We start from the raw sequence: 22,673 nt of genomic DNA on the forward strand, positions 1-22,673 counted from the left end.
ACAAATGCATGTGGAAAGCGCACGTGCACTCCAGCACTGGGGAACCAGGCGCCGAAAAACAAATGCATCATGTTACCCAAGGACACCAAACCGAGGGAACAGGCACAAACACTCAGCAATCACCAACCACACAGACAGAAAGTGAAAAACACGAGCACATCTGCAAGGCGGGGAAAAGAACAGCCAACTGGGCAGGGAACAGGTAATGGCCCAGCACATCGAACACAGATGGACGAAAGGCCGAGCGGAGCCGCTGGGAATTGAACCTGAGACCAAGAACCCAACACAGGACCCAGCAGTGGAAGCATCAGTCCACTGAGTCATCAGACCCCAAAAAAAAGGAACGTCCCCCACACAGCTCCCATGGAACCACAGGGAATGAAGAAACACAGCCCCGGACCCCAGGCACAATCCCTAAATCGAGATGACAGGAATGAAGCAGAGGACACCAGAGGCGGCCCCCGAACCAGACAGCAGAGGCCCCCGCATGCCAGCAACAGGAAACATACCAGCGCTGCCACCTGTTAAAGTTAAAGTTAAAGTTAAAGCACGTTCTGGTAGCGCATTGAACTGAATGCAGGGCACTCTCGCAAGTGAGGACAGTAAATCAACACAGACATCCACATGCCAATTACGTCACTGTTTCAATGAGAAATCACCGTCTTGGAACGAGACTCCCAGAGTAAGAATCGCAAACACCGCAGATGACACCAGAGGCAGAGCGGGGGACCCCGCAGCCCCCCCCCCCCCGCCCTCCGGGGCAGGAAGAGAAGTGCAGCGAACTGAGAGCCCAAGAAGCGAGGCAAGGAGCCTGCTGCAGCCAGCGCAGGGCCCCTGAAAAAGAAAGAAAACAGGACAAGAGCGCCAGGCAGAAGAAAAAAGGGATCCCGAAATCGGGACTCACCAGGAGTGGGGGCCAACCCCAGGAACAAGGCCCCCACAGCACCGCCGAGCAGAAGTCCATCAGGAGCCCATCCAGCAAGGCAGGGCTCCCCGGCCAGGCTCGGGAAGCCCAGCCCGCGACCCGGAAGCAACCGGGAACTCCAGCACCAGCCACAAAGGGCCGGCAGATGCAGGGTCACACAGCAAAGCACCGGCTCCAGAGAAAGACTGACTCCAAGCAAGCCCGGCAGGCCAGGAGGCAGTCCAGGGAACCCCACGCCCACACAGCCAGGCAGCAGGGCGGGGGGGAGAAAAGAAGCACCGCCACTCAAGCCCAGCAGGAGCAGCACCAGCACACCATCAACTCTGTCGACAGACAGAAAAAAAGAACAGGAGGTCTGCTGGGTAAGTACTGCTTATGTACTCCCGGGGGGAGGGGCAGTATTAGTGTCCCAGCATGCCTCTTGTTGTTTTTTTCTGTCGGGAGATGGACATCTCCACATGTTTATTATGAAGGTGTCGAGGACGGAGGGACCTGGGGGTAATCACAAGTGATGGAAAAATTGGAACAAAAAACAAACAAAAGACAGAGACAAGGACACATTTCTTTTACAAAGATACATATTTGGCTCAAGATATAATGTGGTCAGAATTCTAAAGGTCTGTATAATAATCAACTAAGATTACTTGCTTCATATGAGTATAACCTATTGGCATATCATGATTAATATACAGGCAGTAACTCTACAACATGCTAAAGACAAGTATCCTTCGCCAAAATATTCCAAAAGCTCACCAAGGATGTTTCCTGAGCACTTACTGCACCTTTACTACAGGCGTTTCAGTTTAGATTTTGATTTTATTTAATGTTTTAATTGAACCATCCAGTACGTCAATTGCTTTGATTTTCTCCTTGGCCCCCTATGCAATTGGTAGGTTCTAGCCTCTTTGGTCCTTGATGGAGTTCTTCTTATACGCTATGCCATGGGGCAGACAAGGATGAAAGGGTACGCCTTCCCCTGCAGAAGTTCCGAGGTACAACTTGATATGGAAAGATCAGGGCCATTTCTCTGTGTTTTGCCGCCCTAGGCGAGAATAAAAAAATGCTGCCCCCTCCCTTTTACTACCATCACTCTCTCCCCCTTGCATTAGAAAATTGTAACAACATTATTACCGAGAAATTTAAGAAGCCACCGGCTGTCTATGCTATGAAACAGTCTAGGCTCTTCTGCATACCCAGCATTACTTCTCCTTTGAATTAACTACGAGATGTATAACAATTAACAATCACTGCAAAAAGAGCATTTTTCTGGGGAAAACATAGTTGTTGTCTATTTTAGGGGTTTGGCACCTCAACAATCACTGATAAGCATAGATTTCAAAATATTGGAAAACACTGATAAAACACCACTGAAATTCACAACAAAATAAAGACTGAAAACTGGACAGGCTGATGGATGTCTCAGCTTGTGCTCTGACTCTCAACCAGACTCTGCATTGCCTCTCCTCATTAATTTGCTGACGGCTCTCACCCCCTTCCCTCTGAGCAGAGGGGTGAATAGTCCCTGGTAGGGAGCCCCTCCACTGCTCAGCATGAGTCACCCTACAAGATATTCAGCGCCGGGAGTCTTAAAGTGGTGAGTGAAAAGTGAGAACTTGTGAATTTACGAGAAGCAGAAAGAGTGAAGAGAGATGAGTGACAGATTAGAGGGAGAGTTCAACAGAGAGGTAAGATGAGAACCAGTCCATGACTGGCCCTGTGACCCTAAGGGTCACAGAGCTGTGGATGATGAGCCCAGTGGAGGGGGGAAGGTCCAAGGGGGAGGTGATGATGGTCAGCAGTAGGGAGGAAACACTAGAGGGAGTGGGGGAAAGTGACCAGGCTGTGAGAGAAGAAGCGAAAAATGAGTTGGTTAAAGATGAGGCTGCGGAGACCAAAGGGTGAGGGGCTGGCTTTATTTGTCAGGACAAGAAGGGTCTGTAAGTAAAGCCCTGCTTTGGCTTGCTGGTACAAACGGAACAATCAAAGGGAGGTTCATAGAGAAAGAGTGACTGATCGCTCGAGGACTGACAGGATCGACTGGTGCACAGGCTGGATTTGTATGACAGGCAAAACAGCATTTTGCCTGCTTGGCTGCTCCCCATACAGTGATCAAAAGGCCTTTTTCAGGTGTTTTTTTTTTTGTAAATTGCCAGAGTCTTTAGATGGCACCTTAAAGCCTTACCTCGCGTTTTGAAAGCGCTGGCCCTGCTGACTGGTGAACATATTGAAGAGGGCGCTGCCGGTCCAGGGGAGCAGGGTGGGCATGACTGTGAAAGTTTTAACTGAGGTGTAGATGCTTAGAGTCTGGGGCAATGAGGCAGGTAGGTTACCTCTTAGAAGAACGGATGATCCTAGAAGCGGGAAGGCACTTTGGGGTCAGCACAGGATACGAGCACAGAGGTCCGACTCCGATCTGGTAAAAAGTGAAATCGGAAGTCGCATATTTATAGCAGCGTGCACGGTGTGACGGCCCCCTCCCGTGGTGCCGAACGTGACATCACGTTGAATTGTAGAAGGTGCTACCCAATGCGCTTTCGAGGTCAAAGGCCGTTCAAAGGGATTCCCAAACTCATGTTTTTTGCCACCCTAGGCGGCCGTCTAGTCTTGCCTAATGGTAGAAAGGGCCTTGGGAAAGATGTATGAATCTGCCTCCCAGTAAGACCTTTTGGATTTTGCAACAAACTCTCACCTTTACATTTGCACTTTTGAAGTAACTGAAAATCACCATATACTGCTGTACCAAACACAAAAACATTTTAGGATATGTCAGTGATTTCCCACAGAAGCTGTCTGAAAAAAGATTAATCACAGAAGTATTTACCTGTGAGCAAAATAGAGGCAATTCAGGAGAGAACTTTCCAAGTAGCTCCATTGATGCTCATTAATTATTGTTGCGAGACAACCACAGCTACCACTTGAAAAAACAGAGTCCTTTCCTATTGATATTATTTGAAAGACAGCTACAGCACAGAGGTGTCTGCTGTGGAATGGGGGTGGTGGGGCGTCGGGAATGAAAAATAAAAATAAAGATCACTTCCCTATTCACGCCACACGCTTCATCTTGTCCTCTGCTCTTCCTCACTCCTGGAAGCAGGAAGCACCCAGGCACTTTCAAGCCAATCAAAACGCTACTGTCACTATGACAGCAGCGTTGTGATTGGTCTCAGAGCCCTGGTTCGGCACTCAGACGGGTACTGTGAGCATGTGCAGGATCTACACCCAGGCTGTGCATTACAGGCCCCCGGTGGAGAATATTCTAAATGCACCAGACTGTTTGGCCCAACCAAACCGTCATGCACACTTAAGGAGCATATATCACTTCTCCTCCTGCACTGTGACAGAAGACCTGCTCTGCCCCGCCTGCCCCGTCCAACCTGGCTCCGTAGAGAAAAATAAAATGATAATAACATCCTTTTATTTATTATCATTTCATTTTTCCTTTGCTGCACTGCTTAGAAGCAGTTGGGTGACGCTCCTCCGTCTTAGTGGAGGAGCCGCCACTGCTACAGCAGCTATTAGACGGGTGGTCTCAATAATGAGATAACAACATTTAGAAAAGTTGACAAGTTAGAAGACTTTTAACTGAAGAATCAGCTGCTGTAGTTGTCAGCTCAGCTATAGGGCTTGAGGATGCAGGGCTTGAGGATGCAGGCCAGAAAGAGATATTGTTACACCATAAACTGGGGACTGCTTGTGCGCTTAATTAAGCCTGTTTCTATTCACTCTAGCCTGATCTAAAGTTGTGGGAAAGCATGCCTTGTATCCTTGAGAAGTTATGGTGTGTTGTAATTTAATGTTTTCCACATATCAGTTTCTCATTATCTTGCTACTTAGGCTTCTGGGCCATTTTCCGTATCTCATCAGCAGCTGCTTTGTCTCCCACAGATCCTCAAACTTTGCCCCAAGAAGAAAAGCTCTTCAACGTACACCTTCTGCAAGTCTGTCGGCCTGCTGGGAATGCAGTATCATCTCTACGAAAATGAATGTAAGTTCCTGAAAAAGTCTCTCTGGACGCACAACAACAGTGGTATTGTCCACCTGTATAGCATAGAAATATATTCCGCTATGTACCTTGTCTGTTCAGTCAATCACTACACATCTGTACATATGTACTACATTTTTATTTTGCTTATAATTTTTCCTAACTTTTTAGGAAAAGTGCTGCTTATTATTCAAACTTGTAAACCTCTCTTAAGATGCTGATGCTTTACATTTCATCCTGGAACCTCAGACAATGTACCAGGCGAGACCTCCTGCATATCCGAAACAGAACCTGCAAACAGAATTGCAATTTGCTATTCCCTCACCACATGTCCCAAGCATTTTCTAAATGAAAACTGTGCATGTAGGAAATGCCATTACCATCGACTCCAAGTCAATGGTAACCATGTGCAAATTTTGAAAATGCACAAAAATGCATTTTTAAAAATGTGGCATGTAGTGCACACATGCCACTAGGGCCTGTGTGTGCTTTAAATGTGCACATTTTCTTTTGGGGTGCTTCAGGGGAGCCTTATGCATCCAGGGTCCCTTGGTATTGCATTACTGAATTTGAAATTAGCAGTAAGGTCATCACAAATTAGGTAATGCTAAATCATTCGCACATATGAGTCTTTAGGCCCATAGGAACGAATGGGGTACTATTACCGAATAGCGCTTACCTAATTGTGATTGCGCATCTTTAGGAATTGCTATTAGGTAATCACTATTTTCTTACATACCATTTTGCATTCTATAAGTAGCTGTGGTGGGGTGGTGGGGCAGTGTGAGGGGGTATTTCGACAGACTACCACAAGAGAAAATGAAATAAATGATACATTTTCACTCGTCGTCATCTGTCGAAATTCCCCAACCCTCCGCCCCACTGCTTTTACCTGCATTTGCCACAGCTGTCTTTAAATAGCGATTACCTAACATTCGCTATTTAAGGAGTGCAAAATGGATTTTGATACATGTGGCCCATAGTGTTTGCGTAGCCAATTTTGACAAATGTGGGATTCTGAAACTGTATATACATAGACAATGATTGCTGGCACTTCCATATAGAACATGGCACTTTTCCTCTTGTTTTTCTTTTCAACATGTAAGTCAGGACAGATTGCAGTCTTTAAATCTGAGCACCATGTAGCTGGATGTTGCTGCTCCAATGCACCTTTGCAGCTGTCATATCTAATCTTATAATGTTACAACATTTAAATGTAAAAAAATGGGTTGTTTTGGCATTACAACCTCAAGACCTGAACCTTGTGGCAGGGCTGTTTTGCAATCCATTAACTACATTTTAACCCCATGCCTGTTTTGAAAGTTTTGCTGTGGTCTACATAAAGCATTTCTCTTGTATACCACTTGTGCATTTTACAGTGAGCTTATAAAAAAATCTATAACGACAATTAAAGTATTTGTCTAACTTAAAGGTAAATAGCAGCTTATCAGTGCATAGAGGTCAATAATGCCAGCAATCTAGGCCCATTAAAATCTAAAATTCCATGAAGAACACACAGAAATGTAGATTTCATACACATAACCTTCTCATACGAAGCAAGATAAAAGCTTACCATTTCCATGGCAGGTTTCACTGCTGATGCAGTAGAACGTGGACATTCCACAAATTCAATGGGGCATTTTATGGTTTGCACTACTTTCCACCTGCTTGTATCCCAGTAATAGTAATGGGGTAATGGCATGTCCATAGAGACATGGTAACGTTCCCGCCACTTACCCAATTCTGTATCTGAGGATCACTGCCATGAGGAAACCTGATCTACTCATTGATGGATCCCATAATTCAACAGTTATGACAATAGATGACCAGATAGTGTTGTCTACTTCACCTTCTCCTTCAGTGGCTGGCCCACATGCAAATGCAAGCTCTGATAACAGAGCAACCAAAAAACCAAGGGACAAGTGTGATGACACTTGGGCTATCAAAATTGAAAGCCTTCAAATTGCTAAAGTCTGCCACTATTGATTCACTCAAGAGTGAAAGCTCAAATCCAGGACCTGTGGTAGCTTTCATGTCCAAAAGGCAGGCAGCATAGAACTGCTCACCGGTCTTTGGTCTTACTAGAACATAATCCTGGACCTTTTGCATTTCACATCAAGGGGGCACCACATGTTGAAAAGAGCCACTTGTGCCAGAGTCAACCAGAAGGTCCAAGACTTCTTCCCTTTACGTGAATGGTCCCACAAAGGTCTTCGGATGGAACGAGACGTCCAGGGCAGCTGTACCTTCAGATGAGAGGGACAAACCATTCCCATCCATTCTCAACGGGCCATTCTCCCATAATGGCACAATTACATGGGTTCTGGGGGGCCCTGAGATGCCAGCAGCTCTACTTCCACACTGAAGCTTTTGAGTGGGCAGGACTGCACCCATCCCTTGGCTAGCTAACCCAACTGGGTCCCTAAAAATTCCCACCGTGAAACATGCAAGCCACACATAACCTCCTAGTATCTGGCTAAAATCTCCCTCTCCTAAGGCATAGCTAAGGGACACAAGTGAGGCTTTTCAGGACTTCTGGTGCTCCCAAGCTGCAGGCACCCTGCATCTACCTGCATCTTTAACACATCCCTCCGCGGCCAAATGCTTGAACCCCAGGCTGCTATTTTTTACACTGTCTGTTATTCAATTTTTTTGTTTGTTGGCAGTCTCTTCGGCACATTATACGGGGGAGATTCAGTGTTTGGTGTCCTATTTACCATTCTTTCTTATCTTTCTGATTGCCATAGTCTTGGATATGTCCTGATGGATTCCACTTCATTTCATTGTTCCCAGGAGATTATCCTCCTGTCTTCTTTGAGGAGCCATTTCTCTAGAGTAGGTATATTCCCAAGCTATAGATGTTCATCAGGCTCTAGTCATCTATTGAGGTGCAATTCGCACATTCATCAATGTGGCCGACTGTCAATTTCGGACCACCACAACATTGGCTAAAAACCATGTCTAAAACTCATGCCTCTTTGAGTAAGTTGCTGCATCTTGTCATTTCAATGACCTGTGATCTGGCTGAATTGCGTCTTCCTGATGGTGTCCTCCAGAGTTATTGTAGTATCTTGGGCTGAGACCATAGGTGGATACTATTTTTATCTGTAGTGATGCTACAAGTATATCTCTCTCTCTACGTTTGTCTTTCAGAACCAGTTGGAGGTGGGTCTTGTGTAACATCCATGCTAACTGATTTGGAGTCTCAGTTATTGTACTTTTGATTATGGTTGTATGTATTACTTTCTTTTCTGGTGGTTTGTTTTGGAAGGAAGCATAGGTTGAATAAGTTACATCCTCATGTTAGTGAAGGATGGCACTATGAAGCCAATGAGGAGGTAACAGCTGTTTTCCAGGTGTGTGAAAAAAGGCGTCCATCCTACCCCTTCTAAAGAAAACCTCACTTGACCTTTTCCCCTATCGCCAAGATCCTAGAAAAGGTTATGAACCAAGAGATCATGACCTTTCTTGAAACCACCAACCTCCTTGACTCTTTACATCATGGGTTTAGACCCAATCATTGTACGGAATACACCCTGGTGGCGGCCTCAGAAGAAATCAGAACTAATGTAGATTGAGGGGGCTAGGCGATCTTGATCTTGTTGAATCTTTCAGCCTGTTCAACACAGTTGACCATTTCCAGCTATTCAACCCTCTTGATAGCGTTGGTATTAAGGGTACAGCCTTAAAACTGAGTGGCTCTTTCTTGACCAATAGAGAGCAACTTGTCGCTCTCGAGAACTTTACCTCTGACCCGTTCACTCTCCCCTGTGAGGCTCCCAAGGGATCCTCATTGAGTCTCACCCTTTTTGATGCCTACATTACCCCTTTGTTTAAACTTATCCGATCATGCAGCTTGTCTGTTATTTCCTATTCCGATGACACCCAAAGTGTTCTGTCTGTATCTTCGGAACCAGAAAATGTGGCTAAGCAATTTAACACCTGACTGGGTAGGATTGTGGACTGGATGCCGAAGAATTGTTTAAAAATAAATTCTGATAAAACGGAGGTACCGCTCTGTAGCCATGATACCTCCCATTGGAACTCCAATCTCCGCTTCCTCCCACTACCAGTCCAGAAAGCAAAAAACTTGCGTGTCATCCTTGACGCCAAGCTATCATTCACAGGCCACACAAATCAGGTTGCATTCTCCCGTTTTCTCACTATAAAAATACTCGAAAATCTCTTCCCTTCCTCCCAGTAGAGTTTATAAAAACATTTATAATAGCTCTAGTAGTTTCTAAACTAGACTACTGCAGTGCCTTGTATGTAGGGTCCCAAACTCGCCTACAAAATGTATTGCAGACTCTTCAAAATCCAGCAGCCTCGTTTCTGGGGAACCTTCCAAACTTTTGCTTCGCCTCCCAAACTATTAAGGAAGTGCATTGATGATCCCCACTCAGGGTGCGAATCAAGTTCAAAGCCTTATGTTGTGCACATAAGACCCTGCATAAGGTAGGTCCACTCTTTTTGCCCAAAAGTCGTTACATGCTGTTTACCTACATGAACCTGTGGTCCAGCTCTGCAAGACACGTAATCGCACCCAGAATTTAAATAGTGCACTGGGGACTGTGACGTTTTTCCTACTCTACTTGTAAATGGTGAAACTCTATGCCTGACCATCTCAGAGCACAACCTAATCATCTAAATTTTAGGAAACAACTAAGGGGCATATTACCAAGCAATAGCGATAATTATTGCTATTGCCTGGTTAGAGACAAAAATGTACCGCTGCGCTGCAGCGATTTTTATCGCAGATAAACCTTGGTATTACCAAGGTTTATCGCAAATGCGATCAAAATCGGCCGCAATGCATGAATATTGCTGAAAAGTCCGCGATATTCATGCATTACCGAGCGGATGCTCTTAGCCATGTTATCCACCTCCCATTGGATAACATGGCTAAGAACTGCTCAGGGCAGGTGTTAGCTTTTGGAGATATTCGCGCTTAGCGCGAATATCTCCAAAAGTTGGTAATAGGAGATAGCGATGTTAGCGACTGTTTCTCTGTTATCTCCGCTTTTTTGGCTTTAAAAGCCAAGAAAGCGGAGATAAAATTATCTCCCTATTACCTAGCTGTCGCTAACACCAGTTAGCGACAGCTAGTAGGAGATAGCCACCATCTTGGGCCCCACTTTGCATGTCAGTGATATTTATCACTAATGACATGCAAAGTGGGCGTGCCAAGAGGTTAGCGACTGGAAACAGTCGCTAACATCGCTATCTCCTATTACCAACTTTTGGAGATATTCGCGCTAAGCGCGAATATCTCCAAAAGCTAACACCTGCCCTGAGCAGTTCTTAGCCATGTTATCCAATGGGAGGTGGATAACATGGCTAAGAGCATTAGCTTGGTAATGCATGAATATCGCTGACTTTTCAGCGATATTCATGCATTGCGGCCGATTTTTATCGCATTTGCGATAAACCTTGGTAATACCAAGGTTTATCTGCGATAAAAATCGCCGCAGCTCTGCGGTAACTTTTTGTCTCTAACCAGGCAATAGCGATAATTATCGCTATTGCTTGGTAATATGCCCCACAGTTCACTTCTGCTGTATGTGTGTACCATTTACACAAAGCATATTGCATCGGTTTATACAGTACAATCACTGTAACACCATTGACATAGTCCTTTTACACACAGACGCGCGCACACACACACACACACAGATATACACACACATATACGTTAATAAGGTTCACACAGCATTTACACAGAGCATGCTCACACACACCATCCACACAGCCCCCATTCAAACCAAGAGCATTCATACACACACAGTAAGTGGTCAGAAATGCTTTAAAGTGCGAAATATTGCGCGCGTTTACAACAAAGGCTACACTGCCCTCTTCTTCGCTATCATTTCTGGTACAGCTGTACAAAAACACCTGGGTCAGTCGTCTTTTAAAAGTCATCTTTATTCTAATGTATGCATCACCAGCTTTCTCGTCAAGGTCATCATCTTTGGGATTCCTCAGAACTCATTTTTAGAATTGCATCTTTTTCTCTTAATTGTATATTGTTTGGAAAACTAAGAAAGATTTCTATACTAAAGTAGAACAATGATGAAAACGACTTAGGGGGTGGTGGAAAACCAAAGAATGCCCATCCCCTTTAGGAAAGTGTCTGTTCATATAGAGATATCTGAGCGATTATTCATCTACAAATGCTTTTCATAGTTTTGCTGAAACTTCAGTTGGACATAATGTACCTCCTCTCACAGCAGGTCACGCCAATATGTCACTAGTGATTACCTAGAGCCTAGTCTGAGCCAGCAATATTATTTTGTGCTTTCGTGGGTTTCACGCTCTGTGCCCAACCTGTCAAGGAATGCTGGCTTCGCCGCCGGCTGCTCTGCGGAAGTGCTGAGGGGTGAAGTCGTGCCTTAGTCCTGAATGTTAATACCGCAGAAATAACCCTCACATCGCAAGGCTGGCTAATCCGCCACGTGGGGCTGTGCGATAGCAGAGGAAATGCGCCCGAGTCTTTGGTCTTAAAGTTCATCGACGCTGCATTGCGGAAGCAGATGAAATTCAGCCGTGTGTCAGCGCCTGAGCTTATGTTCAAAGTCTTAGAGCAGAGCGGTTCTGCCGTTCTGCTTACCTCTCAATATAGCTCTGGAGGTTATTAAACCTGCTGCAGAACACTTGGGCCTGGTGCTCAAAGCTTTTGGCTGGGAGACATCAGACTGCAGACTGAGAAGTGTGAAACAAAAAAAAACCAAGGCAGCAGGCCTTTTGAATCTATGCACCCAGAATCTGGAAAAGCATCCTCATATCCATCAGGACCGCCTGCCATAGCACTGCTCCAATTTAGGAAAGAGCTTAAGGCTCACCTCTTTAACCCCTTGTATGCTGACGGAACCGCTCCGTCATCATCTGCGGTGACGCTGTGCTTATGACGGAACCGCTCCGTCATGGCCCGCCCGCCGCTCATGCGCGGTGTGAATTCCGTGCCTGCTCTGAGCGTTCTATTGAGCGGGCGGGGCCATGACGGAACCGCTCCGTCATAAGCACAGCGCAACCGATGCTGGTGACGGAGCGCTTCCGTCACCAGCATGCGCCCGCCGCTCTTCCACTCCGCCCCCTTAGCACTGCGGCGGAATAGCTGCCGCAGTGAAGAGGTTAAAGAATATTGATCACAATGCATTAACAGTCCACAAACCAGCTCCCTTTCCTATAACTCCTTGACCTTATGCTTGTCTTTTTCACCTTGCACAGTGCTCGCTGCCTTTCGGCTAGGTTCTATCTATAGATATACCTCCTAGGCACACACAAGAAGTACAGAATGTGTGGAAGAAAATCCAGAACCTAATCAAGAAATTCATGTGCAAATGGACACCACATTTGAAAAATATAACCACTATTGTTTAATTTAAGCAGTGATAGCATATATGCTGCTTAAAGAAGTTGGTGTCTCGAGTGGACACTCTGGGAAGAAAAGCATCTCATAGGATGATGTCTCAGTTGGTGGTGTAGTGGAATAAAAGGCAGTGGGCGAGAAGCAGGCAAAGAAAAAGAGAGCGAGAGTGTACCGAAAGCGGTTTATTATATGATGCGGTTGTTAGACCTCCCTGTGTAATAAGCTCACTATCTGTACTGGGTGCAGTCAGATACGTTTGAAAATCCTTAGCTCAACACTGGGTAGCAATGCTTCTGAGCACTCAGATGTTATCAAAGAAACACGTGTAAAGCTTTAAGAAGTACCAAAACAGTAGAACAAAAAAGAAACAAGAATCAATATAAATCCAACATCAATTTATAAAAACTTTTTTTTTTCTTTAAATAGACATTACAATGACAAAAATTTACCAGGGTTCTGGACATATGAATTTTTAATGGAACAATAAATCACTGCTTTTTCTTCCAATGCAACGATTCGTTGTAATGGACTGTGCTCACGTTCAAACTTTTCAAACTTTTCAAACTTTTTAAAGCTTTTATAAAGTTGTGATCTACTACTCTGATCCACTTTGGGTGACCAACTCCAGCAAGGAGTGAGTCCCAGGAGCCAAAGAGGTTTGCTTGAACACATACCTTGCAGTCAAAGAACTTTGCAGTCCAGTGCCAGGCTCTATTTGTGAAACCACTGAGTCCCAATCCTCAAAAGTTGCACCCAAGTCTTCCAAACCCAGGAGAATCGCCGGAGTGCAGTTTGTTAACCCAAGACAGAAGCTGTACAAAGAGAGGCTGAACCAAGACTGGACTATACCTGCTGCTCCTTCAGCAGTCAACAAGGGTCAGGTGATCGCGGCTTCCAGCTCGCCAAAGCAAGCTTCTACAGCTTTTGTGGCCCTGAAGCTATAACAGGAAGTCAGCCAACTGACTCTTTGAGTCATTTCTTCTCTCTGATGCTCGGGAAAGACTTTTCCTTGAGCTGGGCACTAAAGGCGTAGTCATATATTTGCTAGCCAAAGGAGCAGCAGTTGTAGTCCAGTCTTGGTTCAGCCTCTCTTTGCTAGACCCAGGGGGCTGAGGAAAAGTAGAAAATGACTCACTCTACCCACCAGGGATCTATCCAGCAGTTTGCATAATAAAGCAGCAAAGGAATTGACAGCTAATCTGTAAAATTAAAAGACATCTTTATTATAATTAATTATGAGGCTTCGTCGTCCAACCGTAGTTTTACAATTGAAAGAGGGAGCCTGCCTGAGCTTTCTCAGGCAGGCTTTTTATACAAAAAGTTTGGCCCTAGGCTCACATTCTTGCTGTGAAACACATCATTGTAGGTCGCTCCCATGGTACCATAACAAAGCAGGCTATAATTATGAATTCCATTCTACTTGCCCAAACTGACCAACCCATCTTCCATCATGAACATATGTCAAACTTCACATATTTTCCTGTGCAGGCCGGAGAAACTCACAATAGAACTGGTTTCCTCCCCATCATATAAACGGTCACCTCCCCATTGTAAAAGCCCAGAAGCAGAGAAACAGAGCCAGGTGTGGAAGATAGAAATGTAGGATAAGGGATGCTTGTGGGTCATAAACAGGCATGGCTACTGTATTTGGCCTTCTAATCTTGCTCAGGCCAATGTACACAACAAGTTGCTCAGATCTTTAATATAGATTGACTAGAGGGCATGGACTGGTTTGGTGAGGCCAACATCACGTAGGCAGATTCAGCCTGTTTAGGTCAAATGGGAGTCAGGAAGAACTCAAGCTAAGGGGTACGTGTCCTTTAATACTTGCTCTACCAGAATCATTGGCTCATGTATATGCCTATGTAAAGGGCAACACCTAAGATGACTGCTGTTCACAACATGGGACCTGTGGGCTCAGAATGAATTTGCCAATAACTCCTGCATGCATCATTGTATCGTGATGAAAATACACACACATATAAAACTTGCCATTTTCGTTTCTCTGATATCAAAATCATAGCAGAATAATGATATTTTAAACACAGGTTCAGATTTCAAAGAACCTCAGACGCCCCTTTTGCCCTTACATAGGCAATTACTCAGTCTATATTAGCAGCTGTGTCCAAAATCCGTTATAAGCCTCTTGGAAGGCTTCTATTGTCCATCAAATCCGCTTCCATCATCTTCTTCCGCGTTGGGCCTCTCGATCCAGGCCTTTTCATGCTCAGTAGGAGTGCCCTCCTGGAACACCCACAGTTCATTCAAAGTCTCAATGTCTCAAAACAAATGCACCAGTGTCTCTTCTCTGTGACACCTCAGGAAATGTGCTCTTCATTGATCAAGGGCACAAAACATCTTGTGCAGAAACAAGCACCACTGAGAATCAACCTCTCAAGATCAGTAGCTCCTTTCAGACTCCAACACTCATCATTTAGTGTCAGAGGACGATCAAGCTGCTCTTCACATGGGCACCGGAATGTAGTGCCTTTTCCAAACTTGGATTCTCAGGTGCACTGCCTTTCTGCTGGAGCAAAGGGAAAAGAGGTGTGTGTGGGGAAAGGCCAAAAACTCAGGCCAAGGGGGTCAGGGGACCGCGCGCTGCCAGAGGTTCAAGCACATGACAGTTTGAACAAATTGCACAAAGTGGATGACAGTCCTGCCATCAAAAGCAGGGATCCTTCGCACCTTTGCACTGAACTTCTGAGGCAAAACAGAAAATCAGCTCCTTTTTTTCTTTTCTTTTTACAACGCCTTCTGATGAAACAAATGGCTTGCTTAGGAGGTACCACTGGAGGCACGCTGATGACCGCTACCCACGCTGCTGATTGCTGTTCACGCTGCTGATTGCTGTTCATGCTGCTGATTGCTGTCAGGAATTGCAGGGCCAAGAAGTCTGTAGTCGTCTGCCATGCTCACTGATGGGGACCAGGCTTTTTTTTGATCACCGGTCTGCAGGATAACATTCTTCCTTTTTGACTCTGGAAGATCCCGCAGCCTAGTGATATAGGAAATGTAACACAATTGTTAGTTTCCTTCAAGTCAGATACAAAAACAGTTAATGGGTTGGCTTTTTGACAAGAGGGCTGCAAGCAAGTGGCCTGCAATCTGCAAAGGAGTGGCAATTCGTCATGGGAACCTAAATGGGTGCCCTCATACAGTGGCATTATCTAATAGGATACATTATTTAATGGGGTAAATACATATTCTCCTTAATGATGAAGCCTAGGTGTTCCTAAACTCCTTATCTAGAACATCTCAAATAGAGAAATGACATAATACACATTATCAAGGACATGAAGAAGTCCCTTCTTTAAACAATGTGCATCAAATGCGCTATGTAATACAAAGGCTAATGATCAACTGTGCAGACAAGAGGACAAGAACTAGAGAGTCCTGGTATCTGCATGATTAGAACACATCTTATAAAAAAAAAATTGAAACAGCAGAAACAGAAAAGAACTGAAAAATTAAAAATAGACATTAAAAATATGTCGTACTAAAAAGAATGTAAACTTGAGATATCTCCTATTGAGATGGAAAATCTCCTATTGAGATGGAAAACTTGTATTGGGTCAATTAACCAGGCTATCACTATCCTGACAGTCAGTCTGAAAAGACATTTGAAGTGGGCCTAAAGAAAATTCTCGAAAACTAGTCTGATCAATCAAAAGGGAATGTATGTGGCATAAGGGGGGTTCCTACTACATCACTGCAGTTTAGAAGTGTGAGCATGAACAATACACCCATAATAATAAATGGGTTGACTGGTGAAAGGAAGATGGAGAAGGGAAAATGGAAGTAGGACACAACTAAAATCTTCAATAACTAAACATGATGCAACATTGGTCAGGTAAGAAGCAAAAAGAAAAATCTATAGGAAGGACAAGAGTTCGCTTGGGTGGTCTAAGGCATGTGACACAGCACCAAGAGCACGGGGATACATGAAAGACCAATGTTACACCAATTTAACTCTACCGCTGACAATCTATACCCTACACGGTAATTCTAACTAATGTTCAGTTGTCTCTTCAGGGAAAAAAATGAATCCATAGGCTTATTCAGGAATCAAAAATGCGATCAAAAAAAATGCGATATCGAAATTAGGCCACCTTTAGTCACGGATCTATAATTCCATCCTTAGGCCCAATCAAGGATACATAAATGCAGAGCTGCCTGTCCTTAAGGAAAAAGGGCAGTTAAGTGACTAACAACGGATGGCACACTTTGATCCAGTATATCATTTTAGTTTTCTTAAAAATCATTACAGCCAAATTTAGGCATGCACTGGAAAAACTGCTGCCTTACTCGCTCACAGTATGAGGTCCATATCTGTGAAATTTATCTTAATACAATATTCATCCAATTTATTGTGAAATAACACATATCGTCATATGTGTTCCTTCACAACACAGGGGAACTTGTAATTCAAAGTAGCACCATAGAACAGAACATACACACAAAACATTAAAAAAATAAATACACATATCAAGCCATCTCAAGCCATAAGATATACTTGCTGTATATCAAGCACAAGGAAAAACAGCCCAGACAAACAAACAGTATATATGTATAAACGGTCATACTATAAACCTGCAGCCCAATCTTAATTGTCAAGTCTAAAATCCTATACCCTTCTTTTGACAGCAGGGCATCAGGTAATTGATACTCTGCTGTAAAATATAGTGTCGCTGTGTCAAATAACGCGTTTCAGTGGACCAAATGTATAAATGAAACATAAACACACACATTTTTTTCTTAAAGAAATTACGCAAAAAAAACATTTCTCTTCAACCAGCCAACTCACGTGTCTTGTGAATTAATCCATGAATTATCTGTAGGAAGAAGCAGAAAAGATACACAACGCACACATTTCTCATAATACAACATCAATTATAACCCTTTTTATCAGACTACAAAACATGACACAATGTGACATACAAAAAACCTTTCATTATTTACCTGTAACTTTTTGTCCATGTACCTTGCAAAAACGCCCATTCTCACTCAGGCCTAAGGCCTTTAAGTTGCAGAATTTTGGGGAAGGGCTTCTACTTATTGCCTATCTAAAACTTAATGTAACACTTCGTTTTTCTTTTTGTCAAATAAACTTAACTAAAATAAATTAGTTCCTAGCATGGAGACACACATATACCAGTTCTACAGATCATTTAGCAGAATGTTTGATATTTTTTTTAAAAAAAGAAATCACTTTTGCATTTGCCCTTTTTAAATCATGTTCCCTCATTTACACAGTGCTTAATTTGTAAGACATGAAGTGCAGGTGCTACAATTTTGCATGAGGAATACCTTTCCTATTTGTTTATTATCTCAGATGTGCGCTTTTAACGCAGATGTAATGCGAATGCGGCAAATGAGAACAAGCCAGCCTGCAATGAATGAATGTTACATATTTAAATCATATACAATCAACTACATCTCATATAAAGCGCTTGTGTGCAGCATTTTGAAAGCAACTGGGAGCTATGCAAACCACGTGTGGGCTCTACAATCCTTCAGGGTACTGACAAATGAGGCTGCAGTTTTACAAATTAAATAGTGTTCCTTTTATTATTATTAGCGGGATGCAATGCTGTGTCAGCCCTGCCGTATTTCTAATTTGAGACAAATGTGTTGATGACATAATTTATCGAACAACAAGCGTTTTGTAGGAACATGCTGGAGCTATTATTTATTCTTTGGCTAAAATGCAATCATCATTGCTGTACATGGCCCTGCATCCTTTGCTCATTTTAGTTCCCAAAAACAAAAATCCCATCCCAGCTAATGTCATATTTGTAACGCGCTAAGAAGATACTTTTAAATTATAAACATGAGCAGGAATTAAATTTATCGGAGCAAGTCAGGCTATTCAAGTGACCTCAGGTCAGGACCGTGGCAGGGGCAGGGATTTAAATACAAAGAGGCAGCTGAAGTTAGCATCAGATGCATGTTTAACCAAGTCATGCTGCATTCCACAGGCGAGGCCCTAATTAAAAGGTCATTAATGTCAACAAGACAGCCTTACAAGATAACATCTCGGCCGCTACTGCTGGAACACGTTATACAGGTTCTGCCAGTCCCCTGCTCGTGGTAACTGAAGCTGACAAGGCCAGTAGGTTTAACCACTTCTACATAACCTGCAATATTTCACTATATTTAAAACAATAATTTCTCTCTTTTTTCTTGCAATTCTATGACACATTGGCTCGCTAAATCATAAGAAGGCACAACCTGCAAACATATATATTAAGATCTAAATGTATGCATTTACTAAAGAGACACTTTAAAAAGGGGCCCTGAAACCATATAAAACAGTCTATTTATCTGAAAATCGACTTTGGTATTCTAGATACTAAGAAATAAATATCCTACAATTTTTTTGCATAATGGGTATTACTAGGATGTCTACTACCCAATTTACGAGTCATACATTTGAAAATAATAATTTATACCTTATAGAAATGAGCTTGTTTGCGCCTAGGGTAAGGGAAATTGCGCACAGAAGTGTTTGGTCATTTTCGTGGTACAACATAACTTAAATCAAACATTTTAATGCTAGGGGGTCATAGTATGAGTGTTAAGCTTCACAAATATTAAAAAACGATTTTTGTAGCACTTGTTTTTAATTATTATTTTTCAAAATTAACAATTATTTTCTCCTAATGAAACCTAATTATTGCTATTTGTGACTGTTCTACACATAAAAATGCTCACTACATCCCTTGCCTTTTATTTAGATGCATTAACTCACAAACCTGAGCGCATATACCTAACTTAAAAAGCGTCACATTCTGCGTCACTTCTTGGGCCTCTTTTATGTAAAAGGGCCTTCATGCAAAATTCGGCCTGTGTTTAACTGCAAAAAGTGCTGGCTGAAGAAACATTCCTATCAAATATACTGCAGCTAAAAACGTTTGCCTGTGAACATCTAACACAGTGCATCTAAAGAACAGGCAATTTCGTTTTTTCATTTTTTTTTTCTTTGGAGCCTTATTTACATCTATTGAACGTGACCCATAGACATACATACATTGAGCTCATTCCAGACACAAAACAGAAGGGGGGTCAAACACTCAGGACACACAAAACAGCGCGTTCTAACCATTTCTTGTACATAGCGCCGTCGCAATTTACAACAAAACCCACAAACAACATAGACATTTAAACACACATTTTAAGCCATAGGTCAACACTTAGGACAGGAACAAGGAACAGCCTACAGACTGTGCTCACCAATACTAGTTGTAAACCATATTTACAACAAAAACGTTTTTGTTCCTATTTTTTTTGTTTTTCTTTTTAATTCTACAACAGATTTCCAGAAGGCTGCAAAAAGGGACAGCCTCACAGACCTTTAGAGAGAGCTCATAATTGGAGTTCCAACCGGAGGTATCAGACGCGAATCCTCCAACCGGGAATCCTTTGTTGCAACCTAGTCAGTACTAATACAAAACAAAATACCGCGACCAGGCATCTGCGCTCACTAGTCGGGTTTCAAACTTCATGGGGCTATCTCCAACGATATACACGCAAATGTACGTGACCCACGGTTTTTGAATACTGCAGTGTTCAAATAAAACTAAGGAACCAATACTGAGGAAGATTGTCCAACTAAAGCAACCGGCGATAATCTGAACCACAGCAACCAAAGGCCTACCAAATGAACCAAATGTACTGGTACCCAAACCAAAGATTATCTTAACAAAAGCAACCAGTGATATCAATAAATACTAAGGGCCGCGTCACATTTCTGCGACCAATAAATAACTAAGGACTCAGAACCACAAAGAACTGGGAGCGACCCACTTTTATTCTTCAACTAAAGCAGATGGAGAAAATATCTCTTCAACTGCCTATACAAATTGCAATTTGCATATACACAAATATTTGTCCAAATTATAACTGTCAATTCCCCACTGCACTAACAGTCTGTTAAAAAATACTTACAGCAAAAAAAGAATGGGTTCCTTAGTCAGGAGTGACATCTTTAGGAGAGTTTTAAGTCAGAAAAATCAAAAAACATACTGGGCCACAGAGACAGATAATCCCCCAGAAAACCCTGTGCCCAGAGTACCTCTTTTTGGTAGAATTCTGTCTTGTCTTCCCCAGTAGTTTTCCATCCTTTGACAAAATACTCCTGTAGATAACCACTCCATGATAAGGCCCTACGTTGGGCGCCAATTGAGGAAAAGTAGAAAATGACTCACTCTCCCCACCAGGGATCTATCCAGCAGTTTGCATAATAAAGCAGCAAAGGAATTGACAGCCAATCTGTAAAATTAAAAGACATCTTTATTATAATTAATTATGAGGCTTCGTCGTCCAACCGTAGTTTTACAATTGAAAGAGGGAGCCTGCCTGAGCTTTCTCAGGCAGGCTTTTTATACAAAAAGTTTGGCCCTAGGCTCACATTCTTGCTGTGAAACACATCATTGTAGGTCGCTCCCATGGTACCATAACAAAGCAGGCTATAATTATGAATTCCATTCTACTTGCCCAAACTGACCAACCCATCTTCCATCATGAACATATGTCAAACTTCACATATTTTCCTGTGCAGGCCGGAGAAACTCACAATAGAACTGGTTTCCTCCCCATCATATAAACGGTCACCTCCCCATTGTAAAAGCCCAGAAGCAGAGAAACAGAGCCAGGTGTGGAAGATAGAAATGTAGGATAAGGGATGCTTGTGGGTCATAAACAGGCATGGCTACTGTATTCGGCCTTCTAATCTTGCTCAGGCCAATGTACACAACAAGTTGCTCAGATCTTTAATATAGATTGACTAGAGGGCATGGACTGGTTTGGTGAGGCCAACATCACGTAGGCAGATTCAGCCTGTTTAGGTCAAATGGGAGTCAGGAAGAACTCAAGCTAAGGGGAACGTGTCCTTTAATACTTGCTCTACCAGAATCATTGGCTCATGTATATGCCTATGTAAAGGGCAACACCTAAGATGGCTGCTTTTCACAACATGGGACCTGTGGGCTCAGAATGAATTTGCCAATAACTCCTGCATGCATCATTGTATCGTGATGAAAATACACACACATATAAAACTTGCCATTTTCGTTTCTCTGATATCAAAATCATAGCAGAATAATGATATTTTAAACACAGGTTCAGATTTCAAAGAACCTCAGGGCATCAGTGCATTCCTTCTTTGGTCCACTCTGTGAGAAGTTGGCCTGGTATATGATGTCCACTATTCTAGTGGGCACCTTGCAGCAGTCCAATTGACCCTAATTGATGGTAGGTTGTAAAGTTAACCTTATAGAAAGCTATCCTAGTGGCAGCTGTGGAGAGCAGCCTTCAGGCTAAGACTTAGAGGCGAGTTAAGCAAGTTGTTTTACCATTTATAATCTCTTGAATGACCAAATGAAAGCACACCACATAAGGTATATATCAAATATATATGTATTTATTCTAAACACAACCCCTCTGGACTCTGTATGAGGTCAGAGGTAAAAGTACAATACAAGGACCTTAATTAGCATACGATAAGTTGCACAGTATACGTTATGCCCTTGGGGCCTCACAAACCATATACTAAAATAGTGGTATAAGAATCATGTGAGAGTTAGAAAGCAGGTTTAGGGCCTGTAGAACAGCTGAGGCTACCTAGAATCACTAACGGGTAGGATGCAGGAGGCCCACGGGGGATGCCCGCAGTGTCTAAACACAGCCACGGACCACCATTGACTTTCTATGGAGAACAAACAAGTTACAATTTTAAAGATTAAGGGCACTTCTAGGTGAACTACGATGGAACCCTTTTAGACTAGGACACTTCGAGAGTTAAGACCCTCAGGAGCACCGGAGTACTCGTGTTACCTCACCCACGGAAGCAGGGTGCATAGATGTCTTTTGGTGTTGGGTTTCGTCGTCGATTCCAGTGGAGAGCTGCAAAGAAATGCTGCAGACGACCAGAGGAAAAGTGTCCAGGTGTATCTAAGGGTGGATCAGAGATCTGAAGAACCTGAAGGCAGAGGAGACAGAGTCTGGGTCACAGCCAGTGACCAGGATGACGATGGGAAGCTGCCAGCCAATGTCGGCTGATTACAGGTGAAAGAGATGAAGCTTGTCTCTTGAGCCACGAGGTCCAGGAGATTTCGACGACAACCAGGAGCTGGATTCGAGCTGGCCAACAAAGGATCTAGTTGGCTGCGATGTCGGAATCCGGATTGGACCTAACATGCTTTGGCAACAGCAATCCACGCAAGATGTCGAGATTGGTTTTTCGGTGCATACCAGCAAGGTCTGAGGGACCCCTCCTTTGGAGAGGAGTGGGAACAAGTCGGGAGCAACCAGGAAAGCTCATGAAATCAAAGATGGCCCTTCGTGGGAGCTCGCTAGCCAACGGACTAGGAACCGTAAAGGGGCCTCAAGCAGAAATG

General features: G+C 43.4%; 1 protein-coding gene across 4 annotated transcripts in view; it reads left to right on the plus strand.

Moving 5' to 3' along the window:
- Positions 1–22,673, plus strand: part of IQSEC3 (IQ motif and Sec7 domain ArfGEF 3) — a 976,838-nt gene that overhangs the window by 867,316 nt on the left and 86,849 nt on the right. For all 4 annotated transcript variants that reach the window (XM_086952823.1, XM_086952826.1, XM_086952824.1 and 1 more), the window contains one exon: positions 4,811–4,910. In XM_086952823.1, coding sequence (XP_086808949.1) covers positions 4,811–4,910 — 100 coding nt within the window. The remainder of the gene's footprint in view (positions 1–4,810; positions 4,911–22,673) is intronic.

Source organism: Lissotriton vulgaris, chromosome 1_2 (assembly GCF_964263255.1).
Source record: "Lissotriton vulgaris chromosome 1_2, aLisVul1.2, whole genome shotgun sequence".
Taxonomy (NCBI): Eukaryota; Metazoa; Chordata; class Amphibia; order Caudata; family Salamandridae; genus Lissotriton; species Lissotriton vulgaris.